The sequence below is a fragment of the Ochlerotatus camptorhynchus genome, unplaced genomic scaffold, assembly GCF_037179485.1.
Source record: "Ochlerotatus camptorhynchus isolate MF236.1 unplaced genomic scaffold, CSIRO-AGI_Acam_v1.1 ptg000350l, whole genome shotgun sequence".
Taxonomy (NCBI): domain Eukaryota; kingdom Metazoa; phylum Arthropoda; class Insecta; order Diptera; family Culicidae; genus Ochlerotatus; species Ochlerotatus camptorhynchus.
The window spans coordinates 632,838-647,464 of record NW_027040838.1 but is presented as its reverse complement, the minus strand read 5'-3'; the positions used below and the strand labels follow the sequence as shown (position 1 = coordinate 647,464).

Sequence of the window (14,627 nt, the reverse complement as noted above, 5' to 3'; positions counted from 1 at the left end):
GTGAAGAAAATTTTCCCGGATTTCAAGGGAGAATGACATAGAAAGCTTTGGAAGCATTTTTCTTCAGGAATTGTTTTCAGAATTTTGTCAGAAATCCTGCGAGAATGCTCCCTTAAATGTTTAAGGAATTGCTGCGAAAATTCTGGGAAAATTCACCAGGAAGAATTTACCCGGGAATTCTGGATTATTCCCCTCGATAATTCTGGAAGAATTCTAAAGCAAATTATGGGAGAATTTCCACGGAAAGTTCTGAGTGAATACCCATGAGAAGTTATGGGTAAATTCCCAAGATTTTCTTCTGGGAAACATTCCGGAATCCTGGTTGAACTTTCAGGAATATTTCTTACTGAAAATGCTGGAAGAATTCTGAGAGGTTTTGTTCCTGTATGCTGGTAGAATTTATTGCTGATTAATTCTGAATAATCTCTATGAAAATAATAGGTGAATTCACCTGGATTATTTGGGCAAAAAAATCCTGGCAGACAGTTCAAATGCAGATTGTGGAAATGTCCCGCAATTTCTGAGAGAATTCTAACAGAAATTTTGGGAGAAGACCTTCGGGAATTTTTCGGTGAACTCCCACGAGAAGTTATGAGAAAATTCCTTCAGAGATTTGAAGAATCTTATTCTGAAATTCTGGTAGAATTTTCTAGGACATTTCCTATTGAGAATGCTGGGAGAATTCTTAGAGATTTTGTTCTTGAATGCTAGGAGAATTTTCTCTGAAATCCCTTTGGAAATTCTAGGTGAATTCACCTGAAATATTTGGGGAAAAATCCCGGTAGATCTGATTAAATGTCTTCGGAATTTCAGGATGAATTTTAACGGAAATTTTGGGAGAATTTCCCCTGGAAATTCTAGGTGAATTCCCACGACAAGCTATGAACAAAATTCCCCATTCATTCTTATTGTAAGAAACTTTTCCCTGGGAATCATTCTGGGATTCTGGATGAATTTTATAGGAGATTTCCTTTTGAGAATGCTGGAAGAAATCTGGAAGATTTCGTTCCTGAATGCTGTTAGAATTTTCTCTGGAACATTCGGGAAAAAATCCATATGGAAATTGTTTGTGAATTCGCCTGGGATATTTGGGGAAAAAATCCTGTCACATCAGTTAAAAATGTCCTCGGAATTTCGGGTAGATTGTGGGATTGTGGAAGAGTTCCACCGGGAAATTCTTGGTGAATTCCCACAAGAAGTTATGGGAAAATTCCCTCGGAGTTCCCCTGGAAATCATTCTGGGATTCTGGTTGAAGGAAGGAAGGAAATTTCCTATTGAGAATGCTGGAAGTACTGTGAGAGATTTTGGGAGAATTCGGGAATGCTGGAATATTATCCCCGGTAATTCAGAATGAATTATCCCGAGATTTTCCCGAAAATTCAGCCACAATTCCCAGAGAGTTGAAAATGCTGGAAGAGTGCTAAGAGATTTTATTCCAGATTTAAGGGAGGGTTTTGTCTCTGAAAAATCCGGAGTGAATGGAAATTATTGGTGAATTCGCTAGGGATGCTCAACTAATCTGGTAGAATGGCTCCGTGAGCTCTAGGGGAATGTTGCCGGGAATTTCAGAAGAGCTTCTTAAGAAACCCTGCGAGAATGCGGGACAACTCATGCGAGAATTGTGAGAGAATTCACTTAGGAATTGTAGAAGAATTCAATGGCGAGTTTTGGGAGAATTACTTTGGAATTTCCAAGAGAACGCATCTGAAAGTTCTGGTCGAATTACCCTGGCAATTGCGCGAAAATTTCTACAGGAAGTGTGGAAGTGTTTTGGGAATTGTCGCGGAAATTTCACCGTGAATTCTGGGAGAATTCATCCGGGAATGCTGAAATACTATCCCAGGTAATTGAGAAAAAATTCTCCCGGTAGTCCGGTGGAAATTATCCGGAATATACTGCATCCGGAATATACTTTTCCCAGGGAATCATTCTGGAATTCTGGATGAATTTTATAGGAAATTTCCTTTGGAGAATGCTGGAAGAACTCTGGGAGATTTCGTTCCTAAATACTAGGAGAGTTTTTTCTGGAACATTCGGAAAAAAATCCCTATGGAAATTCTTGGTGAATTCGCCTTGGGAAAAAAAATCCTGTCGCATCAGTATAAAATATTCTCGGAATTTCGGGAAGAATTTTAACGAAAATTGTGGAAGAGTTCCACCGGGAAATTCTTGGTGAATTCCCACGAGAAGCTATGGGAAAAATCTCCCATTTATTCTTATTTTAAAAGACTTTTCCCAGGGAATCATTCTGGAGAGAGTTCAAAATGCTTGAAGAGTTTTTAGTGATTGTATTCCCGATTTCTGGGAGAGTTTCGTCTTAAACATTCAGAATGAATGGAAATTGAATTCCATGGGAAATTCTGGGAGAATTTCTTTGGGGTATTCAACAAAACGCACCTGGAAGTTCTGGTAGAATTAATGGGAAAATTTCTCCAGGAAGTGTGGAAGCTTTTTTGGGAATTTCCGCGGAAATTTCAGAATAACCAGGAATTCAGGGAGAATTTTCCCATGAGATTCAGGAGAATCCCACCGTGAATTTTGGAAGAGTTCTACTGGATATTTTGAGAGAACTCCTCTGTTGACATCAGGAAGAATTCTTCTGGGAATGCTGGAATATTATCCCCACTAATACAGAAAGAATTCGCCCGAGAGTTCCGTGAGAATTAACCGGAAAATATTGCAATAATTTTCCGAGAGTTCAAAATGCTGGAAGAGTTCTGAGAGAATTTATTCCCGATTTCTGGGAGAGTTTTATCTGAAAGAAATTAAGAATGACTGGAAATTATTGGTGAAGTCGCTAAGTATAATTGCGGGGAAAATCTGGGAGAATGGCTCCGGAAGCTCTAGAATAATGTTAAGGACTTCTTAAGAAACCCTGCGAGAGTGCGGAACAATCCATTCGTGAATTGTGGGAGAATTCACTTAGAAATTGTAGAAAATTTCCCCCGTCAATTTTTGGAGAACTCCCTGAGGAGTTCTGGGAGAATTACTCCAGGAATTGAGAGAGAATTCCTCCAGGAAGCGTGCATATTTTTTAGAATTTCTGTGGAAATTATAGAATAACCAGGAATTCAGGGACTATTCTCCCATGCGATCTTGGAGAATTCCACCGTGAATTTTTGAGGTGTTCCCCTGGATATTCAGAGAGAATTTCTCTGGGACTTCAGAAAAATACCGAGAAGGAGAATTCATCCGGGAATGCTGAAATACTACAGGAATCTCCAGAGAGTTGAGAATACTGGAAGAGTTCTGGGGGATTTCATGTCTGATTTCTGGGAGGTTATTTTCTGAAAAATTCCGAATAATTTTCTATGGATATTCTGGGTGAATTGGGTTCTTTAATTTTGAAAAATACATCGGTTACTCTGAGCACAATCAAGATTTAAAGCAAAATAACCACTTCACTGTTTGACGCAAAACTAACAAATTGAGAACACGCGAAGTACCACCGAGGGGCGTTAATGTAATCACACTTAATTAAAATAGTTCCAGTGCTCCATAACTGATGAAATATTGGGTTTCGGTTCCATTTGGCATGTAGAATACGAATATGCAATTACTTCAATACCCCTGAAGAACCCCATTCGCCTTAGGTGTTAAGGAAATAAATCACGATAAATGGGGGGGAAATGTCTTTGGAATTTCAGAAAAATTTGTTCGAATACCCTGTGAGAATTCCCCAGATAATTACGGGGGAATTCTTCCAGAATTCTCTGAAAAAATTCTCCGAGAGTTGAGGGAGAATTCCCTCAGGAATTATAGTAAAATTCATCCGTGAATTCTAGAAGAATTCCAACGGGAATTCTGGGAGAATCGCTTCGGAAATTCCAAGAGAATGCATCTGATTTTTTTGGGAAATTTGTGGAATAATTCTTCTGGTAATTTTGGGAGAATTCCTCCGTGAGTTTCAGGAGAATTCCTCCTTGCGTTCAAGGAGAATTCCACCGTGAATTCTGGAGGAGTTCTACCGTAAATTCTAAGAGCATTCATCCGGGACCTCAGGAAAAAGTGAGAGGTTGTATCCAAGACACGACCGTAGATTTGACGTGCTCAGTATCAATATTCGGCGACTGTGTTAGGCAATCGGTTGTTGATAATGTTGATCACCATTGCAACAGTTGTAAATTTGTGTAATTTTCAATAGTGACCTATTGAAAAATGATAAAGTGTTCATTTTAGCAGATTCGCAGAAAACTTTCCAATCGATTGGCTTATTAAAAATTAAAATCCATTCGCTATTGACAGAGTTACAAGTGGTCAAAGCCTGACCACTTTTCGTGACGTGGGCGATTTTGGTTTATTGAAATTGCACCCCCAATATGTTGCCATATTTCTCTGGATATCTCAGAGATGTTACTTCAGAAAAAAATCAACAAAGAGAAGCTTTCGAAACACAAGAGAGCTCAGGGAACCTAAGAGAGCCTAAAGTATAATCGGGAGAGCAAAGATGAGTTCAATGAATGTTGTTCAGGGCAACTCAAAACAGTGCAATGTACTTCAGAGATGTTCAGAGAACTTCAAAAAAGTTCAAGGAACTGCACATAAGTTTGGGACGTAGAGGAGGTCATAGACCCTCACTTCAGGGGCTGTTTGGATAAGTTCAGGGAACTCTAGAGAAGTTCAAGCTTTTTCGAACAAACTACGATGCCATTTCCAGTATTTAGTTGAGAAGATCTTATACCAAGCAGTCATTATACCGAGCTAAACAATCCCTCAAGCCAAATTAATACGCGATGACTATGCAAAATCTACGAAGACAATGTTGAAATCAAAATCAAAGGTAGTGCCAAAACAGAAAAAAAGAATCATCGGTGGCGAATGTGTATTTTAAAGTAGATCAAACAAACAACAATGGACGATCGGTGGAAGAGTAGAATATTACAATTAAGGAGTACCAGTAGTAATACATAGAAACAGATACCAATTTAAGGTGAACAATTAGGAACACACGCGGTTACAAATTTCCTCCGATGGAACACTGAATGACCTAGTCATATTAGGAAGTATTTGAACGATAGCAATAAATAAAAAATCCTGACAAGCGGACATGTTTCAATCGTAAATTCTCACCGTCCCAGAAACCTCAAAGATACTCAACATTCACACAGGGTGCCTCTTTGTCGGGCCTGACAGAAAGGTCGTTCTGCCGAAAAACGTCCACCTTGGAAAGGTAAGTCATTGTGAAACTGTTGGAAATCAAACTTCTTACCGGAATGCTGCTCTTCGATACGGTTCTCTGAAAATGAAAATAATTCTATTAGTTCCACTTCCGTTTGTTGACAGAGACACAGACAAACAGACGTCGCACATCTCGCGATTTACCATTCAAGCCTTCATGTTGCACAGAAAGCTCGCATGGTGTCGCCACTGTTCGTCTGCGATTGGGACTTACCTCCTCCTCCTCATCCGTGCGGCGGGCCACCCAAAACTGCCTCAGCAGTGCGTGGGTAAAAAATTGATACCTCCCGCGGTCGATCGCTATAAAGTATCCCTGAATCGAGTACGGTTGATCCGGTTCCATCAGCACCTGACCGCAAGCATGATCCAACCGCCGGTAGACAATCTTGGCCTGCAACAGCTCCCGAACCAGCTGGTCCGCTGCTAGTTGGTGCTCTTCCTTCTGCCCCTGCTGCCCGGATTCTGGCCGTTGTGGCTCGGACTCGGATGCTGCACTCTAAGCCGTCAGGCCAGGAAGAGAAACGAACCGGAATGGTAATCAGAGTGCAAATTGAAAAATAAAAATGGAAATTATAGCAATCAGCAATCGCGAACAGTGCCAATCAATTTTTAATTGTCTGCGAGTGTTTGTGTGTGTGTATCGGTAGGTGGGTCAGTGGGTGCGTTCGTTTGAAGAATTAATTCGATTGAACTGAGGAGAACAAAGGTCAATCGGAGTCGATCTCCAGTTTTTTGGGGGGCAAAAATTATCGCGAAAAAAAAACTTTGAACTACATAGGATGGATGGTTTAAAATTATATGCGCTGGGTCGTAGCGAGAGAAGGGCACAGCAATCTATAAAATTCTTACTATCATCCGGAAAATCCTTTTAAGATTTCCCGGGAAAAATTATGGAAAAAATCCCGGGAAACATCAGGATTACTTCATATGAAACCTAAGAAACAATTTCCTTTCAGCATTCTGTGATAAATTTTGTCCGCAACCCTCTTGTAGGTTTCAGTTAAATTGTTTGGAGAATGTTTCCAAAATTACAAAGCATGCTTCGAAAAATTTGGACCGAACTTTTGGAAAACAATAACTTTTTCCGTAGATTCCAGTAGGCATCGCGTTCCAGCTTGTTCAGCTTCGCTTGCAATCAAAAATATGCTTATTCGGCTGAAAATAGGCTTCATTATCTGTTAATCAGCTAAAATTCTTCCTTTGATCTTATTTTATCTGGAAAGCAATTTTTTTTGCACAGTTTTAATACAGTTAACTCTACATATCTCGATGTTATTGATGGCAACACTGCTCGAGTTAAATCAAAGAAAGTTCATATCTGTTTTATATCACGGTAATGACTTCGAATATTCAGCAAAGTAGTTGGAGTATGAGCCAATGGCCATCCCGGGTTGCCATTAATGATTCTAAATTCTACCAGTAGATGGCAACACTGCTCCAATAGACTCAAATGAAGCTCAATATATCTCAGTTTCGTTTCAATATAGCGAATTCGAATGTTCAGCAAAGTTGGAAAATGTGGCAAAAGTTAGCGAGAGTTGTCATGAACGACTCTTAATTCTACCGAAAGATGGCAACACTGCTCGATTATAATCAAATGGAGCTCGATGCCTCGGTTTCGTTTCAAGATAGCAACATCGAATGTTCAGCAAAGTTGAAGTGGGCGTCGAGAGCCATCCAGGGTGGCCACGCAAGACTGATATTTCTGTCGTTAGATGGCAACACGCAGGTAGAATTAAAAGTAATGATTTCATGTATTCAGCTAAGTTGGAGTATGAGTCAAGATCCAGCCAGAGGTGCCATGAATGATAAGAAATTGGACAGGTAGATGGGAGCACTGCTCGAGCTTAATTATTCGGCTTCGTTTCATGATAGTGACTTTGAATCAGTGATTTTAACTGGTTATGTCTACTGGTGGAAACTAAATATAATCCGAATTGTTTTAACTGTGGTCTTAGCTTACAAGTAATATCTTGATCAAATGGAACGGACACTCGTTTCAAAGGTTCAGGTGCTGCAACGTGGGTGGTAAATAATCTTCTTTGTAGAATTCTCGCTTTTTTATCGATGATTGCCTGGATTGTGGTCTCCTTGTATCCGGTGAGTCTCACTGTTTCGTAGATGCACTGTAATTCCTTAACCTTTCCTGTATCGCTGAGTGGAAGACTCTGCATCCGATGTATCATGTTGGAACGAATGGTTGGAAGTATGGGGGATAACTCTTTCGGTGCTTGTTGGTTTCCTGTAAAAACCAACGGTTTAGTAATAGTCCTTTCTCCTTAAGAATTGTCTCCAAGTTGGCCATGAAAAATTCACACAGGAAGGAGGATAGGGGGTTTCCCATTGGGGCTCCTTTCGTCTGTTGTAGAAGTTACCTCGGAAAAAGAAGTAGTTCTCTTCCATACAAAGGCGGGTCAGCTTAAGGTACGTCCGAACCTTGTTTCTCCATGCTGCATCCTCTCGTTGTGTTAATAGCCAGTCCTCCAAATGGTTGATCGCTTCCTTGACCGGTACGCTGGGAAAAAGAGCTGTGACGTCGAAAGATACCATAATTTCGTCCTCATTGATGTCTCCTGAAGATTGTAGTTGCTGGGCAAAATCCTGGATGTTACTAACTGCTTTACTCTGGAACTGATTCGACATGCTCTGGAACTCTGTGACTAGCCACTTCGCTAGTTTGTGAATGGGGGAACCAACTGCAGACACGATCTCTCGCATTTCATTCCCCGGTTTGTGGACTTTGGGGAGACCTTTGATCCTGGGTAGAATGGGATTGGATTCCCGTAAACAACCTGCTCCATCTCCTAATATTGATTTGCACTCCTTCAGTGCTTTCTCCATGCGTTTTACTATGTTCTGTAAGGGGTCTACTCGAAGCTGTCTACACGGTCTGTTGTTAATCTTCGTTGTCATTTGATTGTCGTAGTCGTCTTTGTCCATGATATGATAACGACCGCGTTGCCCTTGTCTGCTTTAACGTAGTATACTGCTTTTCTTTTCAGCTTCTTTACAATCCGAATTTCCTTCTCGTTGGCTCGACTTTGTTCTTGTCCGTCCTTGATTATGTTCGATGTGATAGTCCTGACCGATGTTGGAAGTGTCTTGTGTAATCGCTGTCTCTACGTCAATGATGATCTGCTCCACGTCTGGCTTGGGTGTAACCGCGTATCCTAGCCCCTTGTTGAGGTGTGTCAATTGTTCTTCCGTGAATGCGGTCGTCGATCGGTTTACAACCAACCCTTTAATTGAGTGAACCCTCGGTGTCGTGGTGATGGTTCGGTGTGTCGTCCGTCTCCGTTGAGACTCGTGTCGTAGTCTGTTTAGCTTCCTATCGTGCAGTTTTCGTTTCCTATCCAATTCGAACTCGTCTGCTACCTTGGTCCTAGACAGAAACTCCTGGAATTTTATTGGATACTCTTTGGCCAATTTGAGGTGTAGAGAATAACATTCCTTTGATGCTATCCTTGATGAACTCTGCTTCCATCCTCGTTACTACGCTAGGTGGCGTGCGTGTTCGTACCTGAATCCTATGGGTCATAGGTATAACCTTATACTTTTGGCATTTCTTCAGAAATGCTACGTCCTTACGAAGTGATGCGATGGTTTTCTTCAATCCGATGAATTTATTTGGCTCCAACGGCTTGGTTGCCATGATGAATCTTGATGAATGCGGGTGTCTTAGTGGAATACCTATATAAAGACGCGTATTTCATCTACAATGTGCAGACTTCTGCGATGTTTTTCTTCAGTCGAGTATTAGTACAAGACACTGAAGAAGTCTGCACATTGTAGACGAAATACGCGTATCTGTCAAGGATAAGCAAATAAGGTAGTGGAATTAAATGGAAATTACTAATCCTTCTCCCTCTCTTTATACAGGTATTCCACTAAGACGCCCACATTCATCAGGATCCATCAGTAATATTAAAGAAATGCAACGGTTATAAAAAAAAACATGATTTTTTTTATATAAAAGTAAGATTTTTCAACTTTTTCTAGCCTGAGAGATGAACCAGGCCGGGCTGAAATTCTCATTAATAAAGATAAAAAAAAACTAGTGATATTCATATGGATAGTAATTTCAAACCCGTACCGCCTGATATCATGCTTACTACGAATATCAGTGTTGAAAGTGAAATTCAGTGATAATCCAATATCTTACGTCAATTGACATTGTTGACAGAACGCCGCCCTGCTTCCGAGGAAGGCGACTCTATCTACGATGCAGCAAAGATTGTGTTTTACTGTCGCTAGCTGCGCGAGATTGATGACGATTCTGAAGATTTCCTGCATAAAGATAATGCGCGATGCAAGTAGATGCGAGTAATGTAATGTAAGGTTGTCCGAAGATTGATTCGCTAGTGTGAGATTTTTTGAGCATCTAGAAGTGATATTTAGATGTATCGCCCCCCTCGCCTGCTTCGAATGTTTCTCAAAATTGGAATATGAGTCAAGAACAAACCAAAATTGTCATAACTGATTCTAAATTCTACCGTGATATGGCGGTATTGCTCGAGTACACTCAATTAGAGCGGAATCACATCAAACTGATTCACTCCAGAAAGCTTCGAAATCCCTTAGGAAAGAAGTGCTTCACTTCATAAAAGTTAGGATTCACTTCAAACGTACTGTGTGTATTTGTGTGTATTCCATACACGCTTCCAGGTCAGGTAATTTTGATTTTCTCTAAGCTTTGCATATCATTTCGTGATGCACCTTTGTCGTACTACCATAGAGGTAACTCTAAGACTAGAAGGTCCCGAAATAAAGTGCTCAACTTTTTGGCTCAGTTCTGGTACTCTCTTCGGTCCCAAGCTAATCGATTCACCCCTCGAAACATAGGAAAATCCACTAAACCCTAATTTTATCTGTCAAATTTTCATAGCGAATCAAAACAAACATAGTGTAGTACTAGAATTTCGACTAGAATGGGGTACGTTAATCGATTTGCTTGGGACCACAGGCTAGTCAAGTAGTGAGCAAATTTAAAATCGTTAGTTTCCACCCGTTGGTACTACTTCCTTTAACGAACACAAATTTTCTTGCATTGCCATGGACATCTGGGAGGAGGGTCGCGTCTAGTGCTTTCCCCAGGAACAGTTCGCGACCACCAACTGCCACCCGTCCAGTCTTAGGCGGCACCGGCGAGAGACCACTTTTGCAAGTGGAAAACTTGCTGATTCACGGCAACGTCAGCCACCGAATCACCACCAAAACTCGCGACGGACACATTATGAACACGTTCCCGGGCTAATTCACCAACCGGACCGATCTCTCAATAGAACTACACGCCGAAAGTGTAGCTCGGAGAACCGGACTCCCGGGAGGCAATGAAAATCAACACCGAACAATGGAACTGAATATGCGTTGTATATTTTGGAGGTTAGATTCAAGGTCAACCGAGCCACTCAAGGCAAACACGATGGCCTTTATTACCGATGTCACTTCACGGTGAAGTGACAACTTGTCACTTACGGTAAAGTGATTCCCATTTGATTTACATGGCAATCACTTCACCGTGAGCGACAACTGGTCACTTCACTTCGTTTTCACCGTGAAGTGACACCCGTAATAAGGGCCGATATATCACTAAATGATAACTTTATGAACACTTGAAACTGAATTTTAGCACATAAATTAACAAATTTAAAGCCAAAATGTGTTTAATTTGCTTACGGAAAATACGCAGCAAAATAAAAACACTACAGCTTACAAGCGCGGCCTACTGCGATCTGGTCTGGAAAATTTCGGAATCACTTTGGATAAAACTGAATCACTTAAGCAAAGTTCGAAAATACATCGGAAAGTACTGAATAATTAAAAAAAAAAGTTCGGAATCATTTCGGAAAGTACTTAAACAATGAATCCTGATGAATGTGGGCGTCTTAGTGGAATACCTGTATAATGAGAGAGAGAGAAGGATTAGTATTTTCCATTTAATTCCACTACTTTATATGCTTATCCTTGACAGATACGCGTATTTCGTCTACAATGTGCAGACTTCTTCAGTGTCTTGTACTAATACAGTCGAGTATTAGTACAAGACACTGAAGAAGTCTGCACATTGTAGACGAAATACGCGTATCTGTCAAGGACAAGGAATCAAAAATATCTCCAAATGACAAAATGACAAGCGATCAACGAACCGAATAATAACGCTATGTCAGAAGTGCAAAGCAATAATGATATAATCTTCTTCGTTCTCTTTCATGACAAGCAGCCCGTGCGACACAACTCACTCGGGGCGGTAGAAGGAAACGAGCAAATTGTTGGCAAACTGCTTCACGAAGTAGAGCCGAAGCTGATACACGTGTGTTAATGGGAATTTTTTTTGTTATGTCTTTTCTCGATTCAGTTCAAGCAATGTCCTCATCCGTGTGTATTGCAACAAAGCAGGCAAGCAATATATCTTTATCCTTTTACCACTCGGATCGAGCTATGTTATAGAGCGAGTTTGTCATGGTAGTCGTAGCAACCGTTTTGTCTGTATCGTTGGTTGCTTTATGTGTTTGGATTCGCTGGTCAAGGATAAGCAAATAAAGTAGTGGAATTAAATGGAAAATACTAATCCTTCTCTCTCTCTCATTATACTTAAACAATGTTTCGATTAACTTTGGAAAGCACTGATTCACTTACTTGTGAAATTGATTCAGTACTTTCTGCAGCGATTCCGAACATTTCTGAAATGATTTAGTTATTTCTGAAGTGCAAGTGCAAGCTTTTATAAAGAGATTTAGTACTTGCGAAAGTGTTAACACATTTTCTGGAATGTTTCAGTACATTCCAAAGTGATTCTGAAATTTCATGAAGTGATTCAGCACTATCTAAAGTGATTCCGAAATTTCCTCAAGTGATTCAGTACTTTCTGAAATGATTCACTAATTTCATAAGTGATTCCAAACTAGTATGAACTGATTTAGTAATTTGCGGACTTATGCTGAAATGTTATCCAGTAACTCAGTAGTATCCAAAGTGACTCAGTAAACTATGAAGTAATTCCCACCTTTTCTTAAGTTGTTTAGTACTTTCAGCAGTGATTGAAAACAATTCTAAAGTGAGGTAGGACATTAACAAGTGATTGAAAACATTTCTGAAGTGATCTCAAACTTTCATGAAGTAATGCAGTACTTTCTGAACTGGTTTAGTACTTTCCATAGTGATTCCGAACTTTTCGGAAGTGATTCAGTAATTTCTTAAAAACTTAATCCGAAACTGTTTGACGTGATTCAGTAATTTCCAAAGTGATTACAAACTTTTCTGAAGTGATGCAGTAAATTTTGAAGTAATTCCAAACTTTTCCTAAGTTGTTCAGTACTTTCAGCAGGGATTCAAAACAAAAAATGAAGTATGACTTTTCAAAGTGATTGAACTCATTTCTGAAGTGATTCAGTAATTTCAGAAGTGATCCCAATCTTTCCTGAAGTGATTCAGTACTTTCCGAAATGATTCAGTACTTTCCAAAGTGATTCAGAACTCTATTGAAATGATTCAGTAATTTCTTAAGTCATTCCAAAGTATGATGAACTGGTTAAGCAGTTTGCGTACTTTTTCCGAAATGTTATACAGTAGCTCAGTACTTTCCAAACTTTTCTGAAGTGATCCAGTAAATTTTGAAGTAATTTTAAACTTTTCCTAAGTTGTTCAGTACTTTCAGAAGTGATTCAAAACAAAAGTGATGTAGGACTTTTCAAAGCAATGGAACTCATTTATGAAGTGATTCAGTACTTTCCGAAGTGATCTCAAACTTTCCTGAAGTGATTCAGTACTTCCTTAAATAATTCAGTACTTTTCAATTTTATTTTATTGAAATGATTAAGTAATTTTCGTACTTATTTTGAAATGTTATACAGTAGCTCAGTATTTTCCAAAGTGATTCCAAACTTTTCTGAAGTGATTCAGTAAAGTATGGAGAAATTCCAAACTTTTCTTAAGTTGTTCAGTACTTTCAGCAGGGATTCAAAACAAAAAGTAATGTAGGATTTTTCAAAGTGATTGAACTGATTTTTGAAGTGAATCAGTACTTTTAGAAATGATCCCAATCTTTCCTGAAGTGATACAGTACTTTCTGAAATGATTCAGTATTTTCCAAAGTGATGCCAAATTATTATCAACTGATTCAGTAATTTGCGTACTTATTCTGAAATGTTATACAGTAGCTCAGTACTTTCGAAAGTAATTCAAAACTTTTCTTAAGTGATCCAGTAAATATTCAAGTAATTGAAAGCTTCCCCTAAGTTGTTCAGTACTTTCAGAAGTGATTCAAAACTAAAAGTGATGAATGACTCATCAAAGTGATTGAACTCATTTCTGAAGTGATTCAGTACTTTCCGAAGTGATCCCAAACTTTCCTGAAGTGATTCAGCACTATCTGAAGTGATTCCGAAATTTCCTCAAGTGATTCAGTACTTTATGAAATGATTCAGTAATCCAAACTATTATGAACTGATTAAGCAGTTTGCGTACTTATTCTGAAATGTTATGCAGTAAATCAGTACTTTCCAAAGTGATTCCAAACATTTCTGAAGTGATTCAGTTAACTATAAAGTAATTCCAAGCTTTTCTTAAGTTGTTCAGTACTTTCAGCAGTGATTCAAAACAATTATAAAGTGATGTAGGACTTTTCAAAGTGATTGAAAACATTTATGAAGTGATTCAGTACTTTCCAAACTGATCTCAAACTTTCATGAAGTAATTCAGTACTTTCTAAGCTGGTTTAGTACTTTTCAAAGTGATTCCGTAGTTTGCAAACTTATTCAGATATTGTCTGAAGTGATTCAGTACGTTCCAAAGTGATTCAAAACTTTTCTAAAGTGATCCAGCAAATTTTGGAGTAATTGCAAACTTTTCCTTAGTTGCTCAGTAATTTCAGCAGTGATTCAAAACAAAACGTGATGTATGACTTTTCAAAGTGTTTGAACTCATTTCTGAAGTGAATCAGTCCTTTGAGAAATGATCCCAATCTTTCCTGAAGTGATTCAGTACTTTCTGAAACGATTCATTATTTTCCAAAGTGATTCCGAATTTTATTGAAATGATTTAGTAATTTTCGTACTAATTCTGAAATGTTATGCAGTAGCTCAGTACTTTCCAAAGTGATTGCAAACTTTTCTGAAGTGATTCAGTAAACTATGAAGTAATTCCCAGGTTTTCTTAAGTTGTTCAGTACTTTCAGCAGTGATTCAAATCGATTCTAAAGCGATGTAGGACTTTTCATAGTGATTGAAAACATTTTTGAAGTGATTCAGTACTTTCCAAAGTGACCTCATACTTTCATGAAGTAATTAAGTACTTTCTGAAATGATTAAGTACTTTCCATAGTGATTCCGAACATTTAGAAAGTGATTCCGTTAATTGTTAAGTGATTCTAAAATTTTACGAACTAATTCAGTATTTTGCGAACTTACTCTAAAATTGTTTGAAGTGATTCAGTACAAACTTTTCTGAAGTG

The 14,627-nt window shown here is 38.9% G+C and overlaps 1 protein-coding gene across 1 annotated transcript in view; it reads right to left on the bottom strand.

Moving 5' to 3' along the window:
- Positions 1-507: 507 nt before the first annotated feature.
- The window catches only part of LOC135709115 (uncharacterized), a 44,204-nt gene continuing 30,084 nt past the window's right edge, over positions 508-14,627 (bottom strand). The window contains exons 8-9 of the mRNA XM_065231317.1: positions 5,394-5,675; positions 508-5,237 (exon numbers count right to left, since the gene is read on the bottom strand). Coding sequence (XP_065087389.1) covers positions 5,085-5,237; positions 5,394-5,675 — 435 coding nt within the window. The 3' untranslated portion in view covers positions 508-5,084. The remainder of the gene's footprint in view (positions 5,238-5,393; positions 5,676-14,627) is intronic.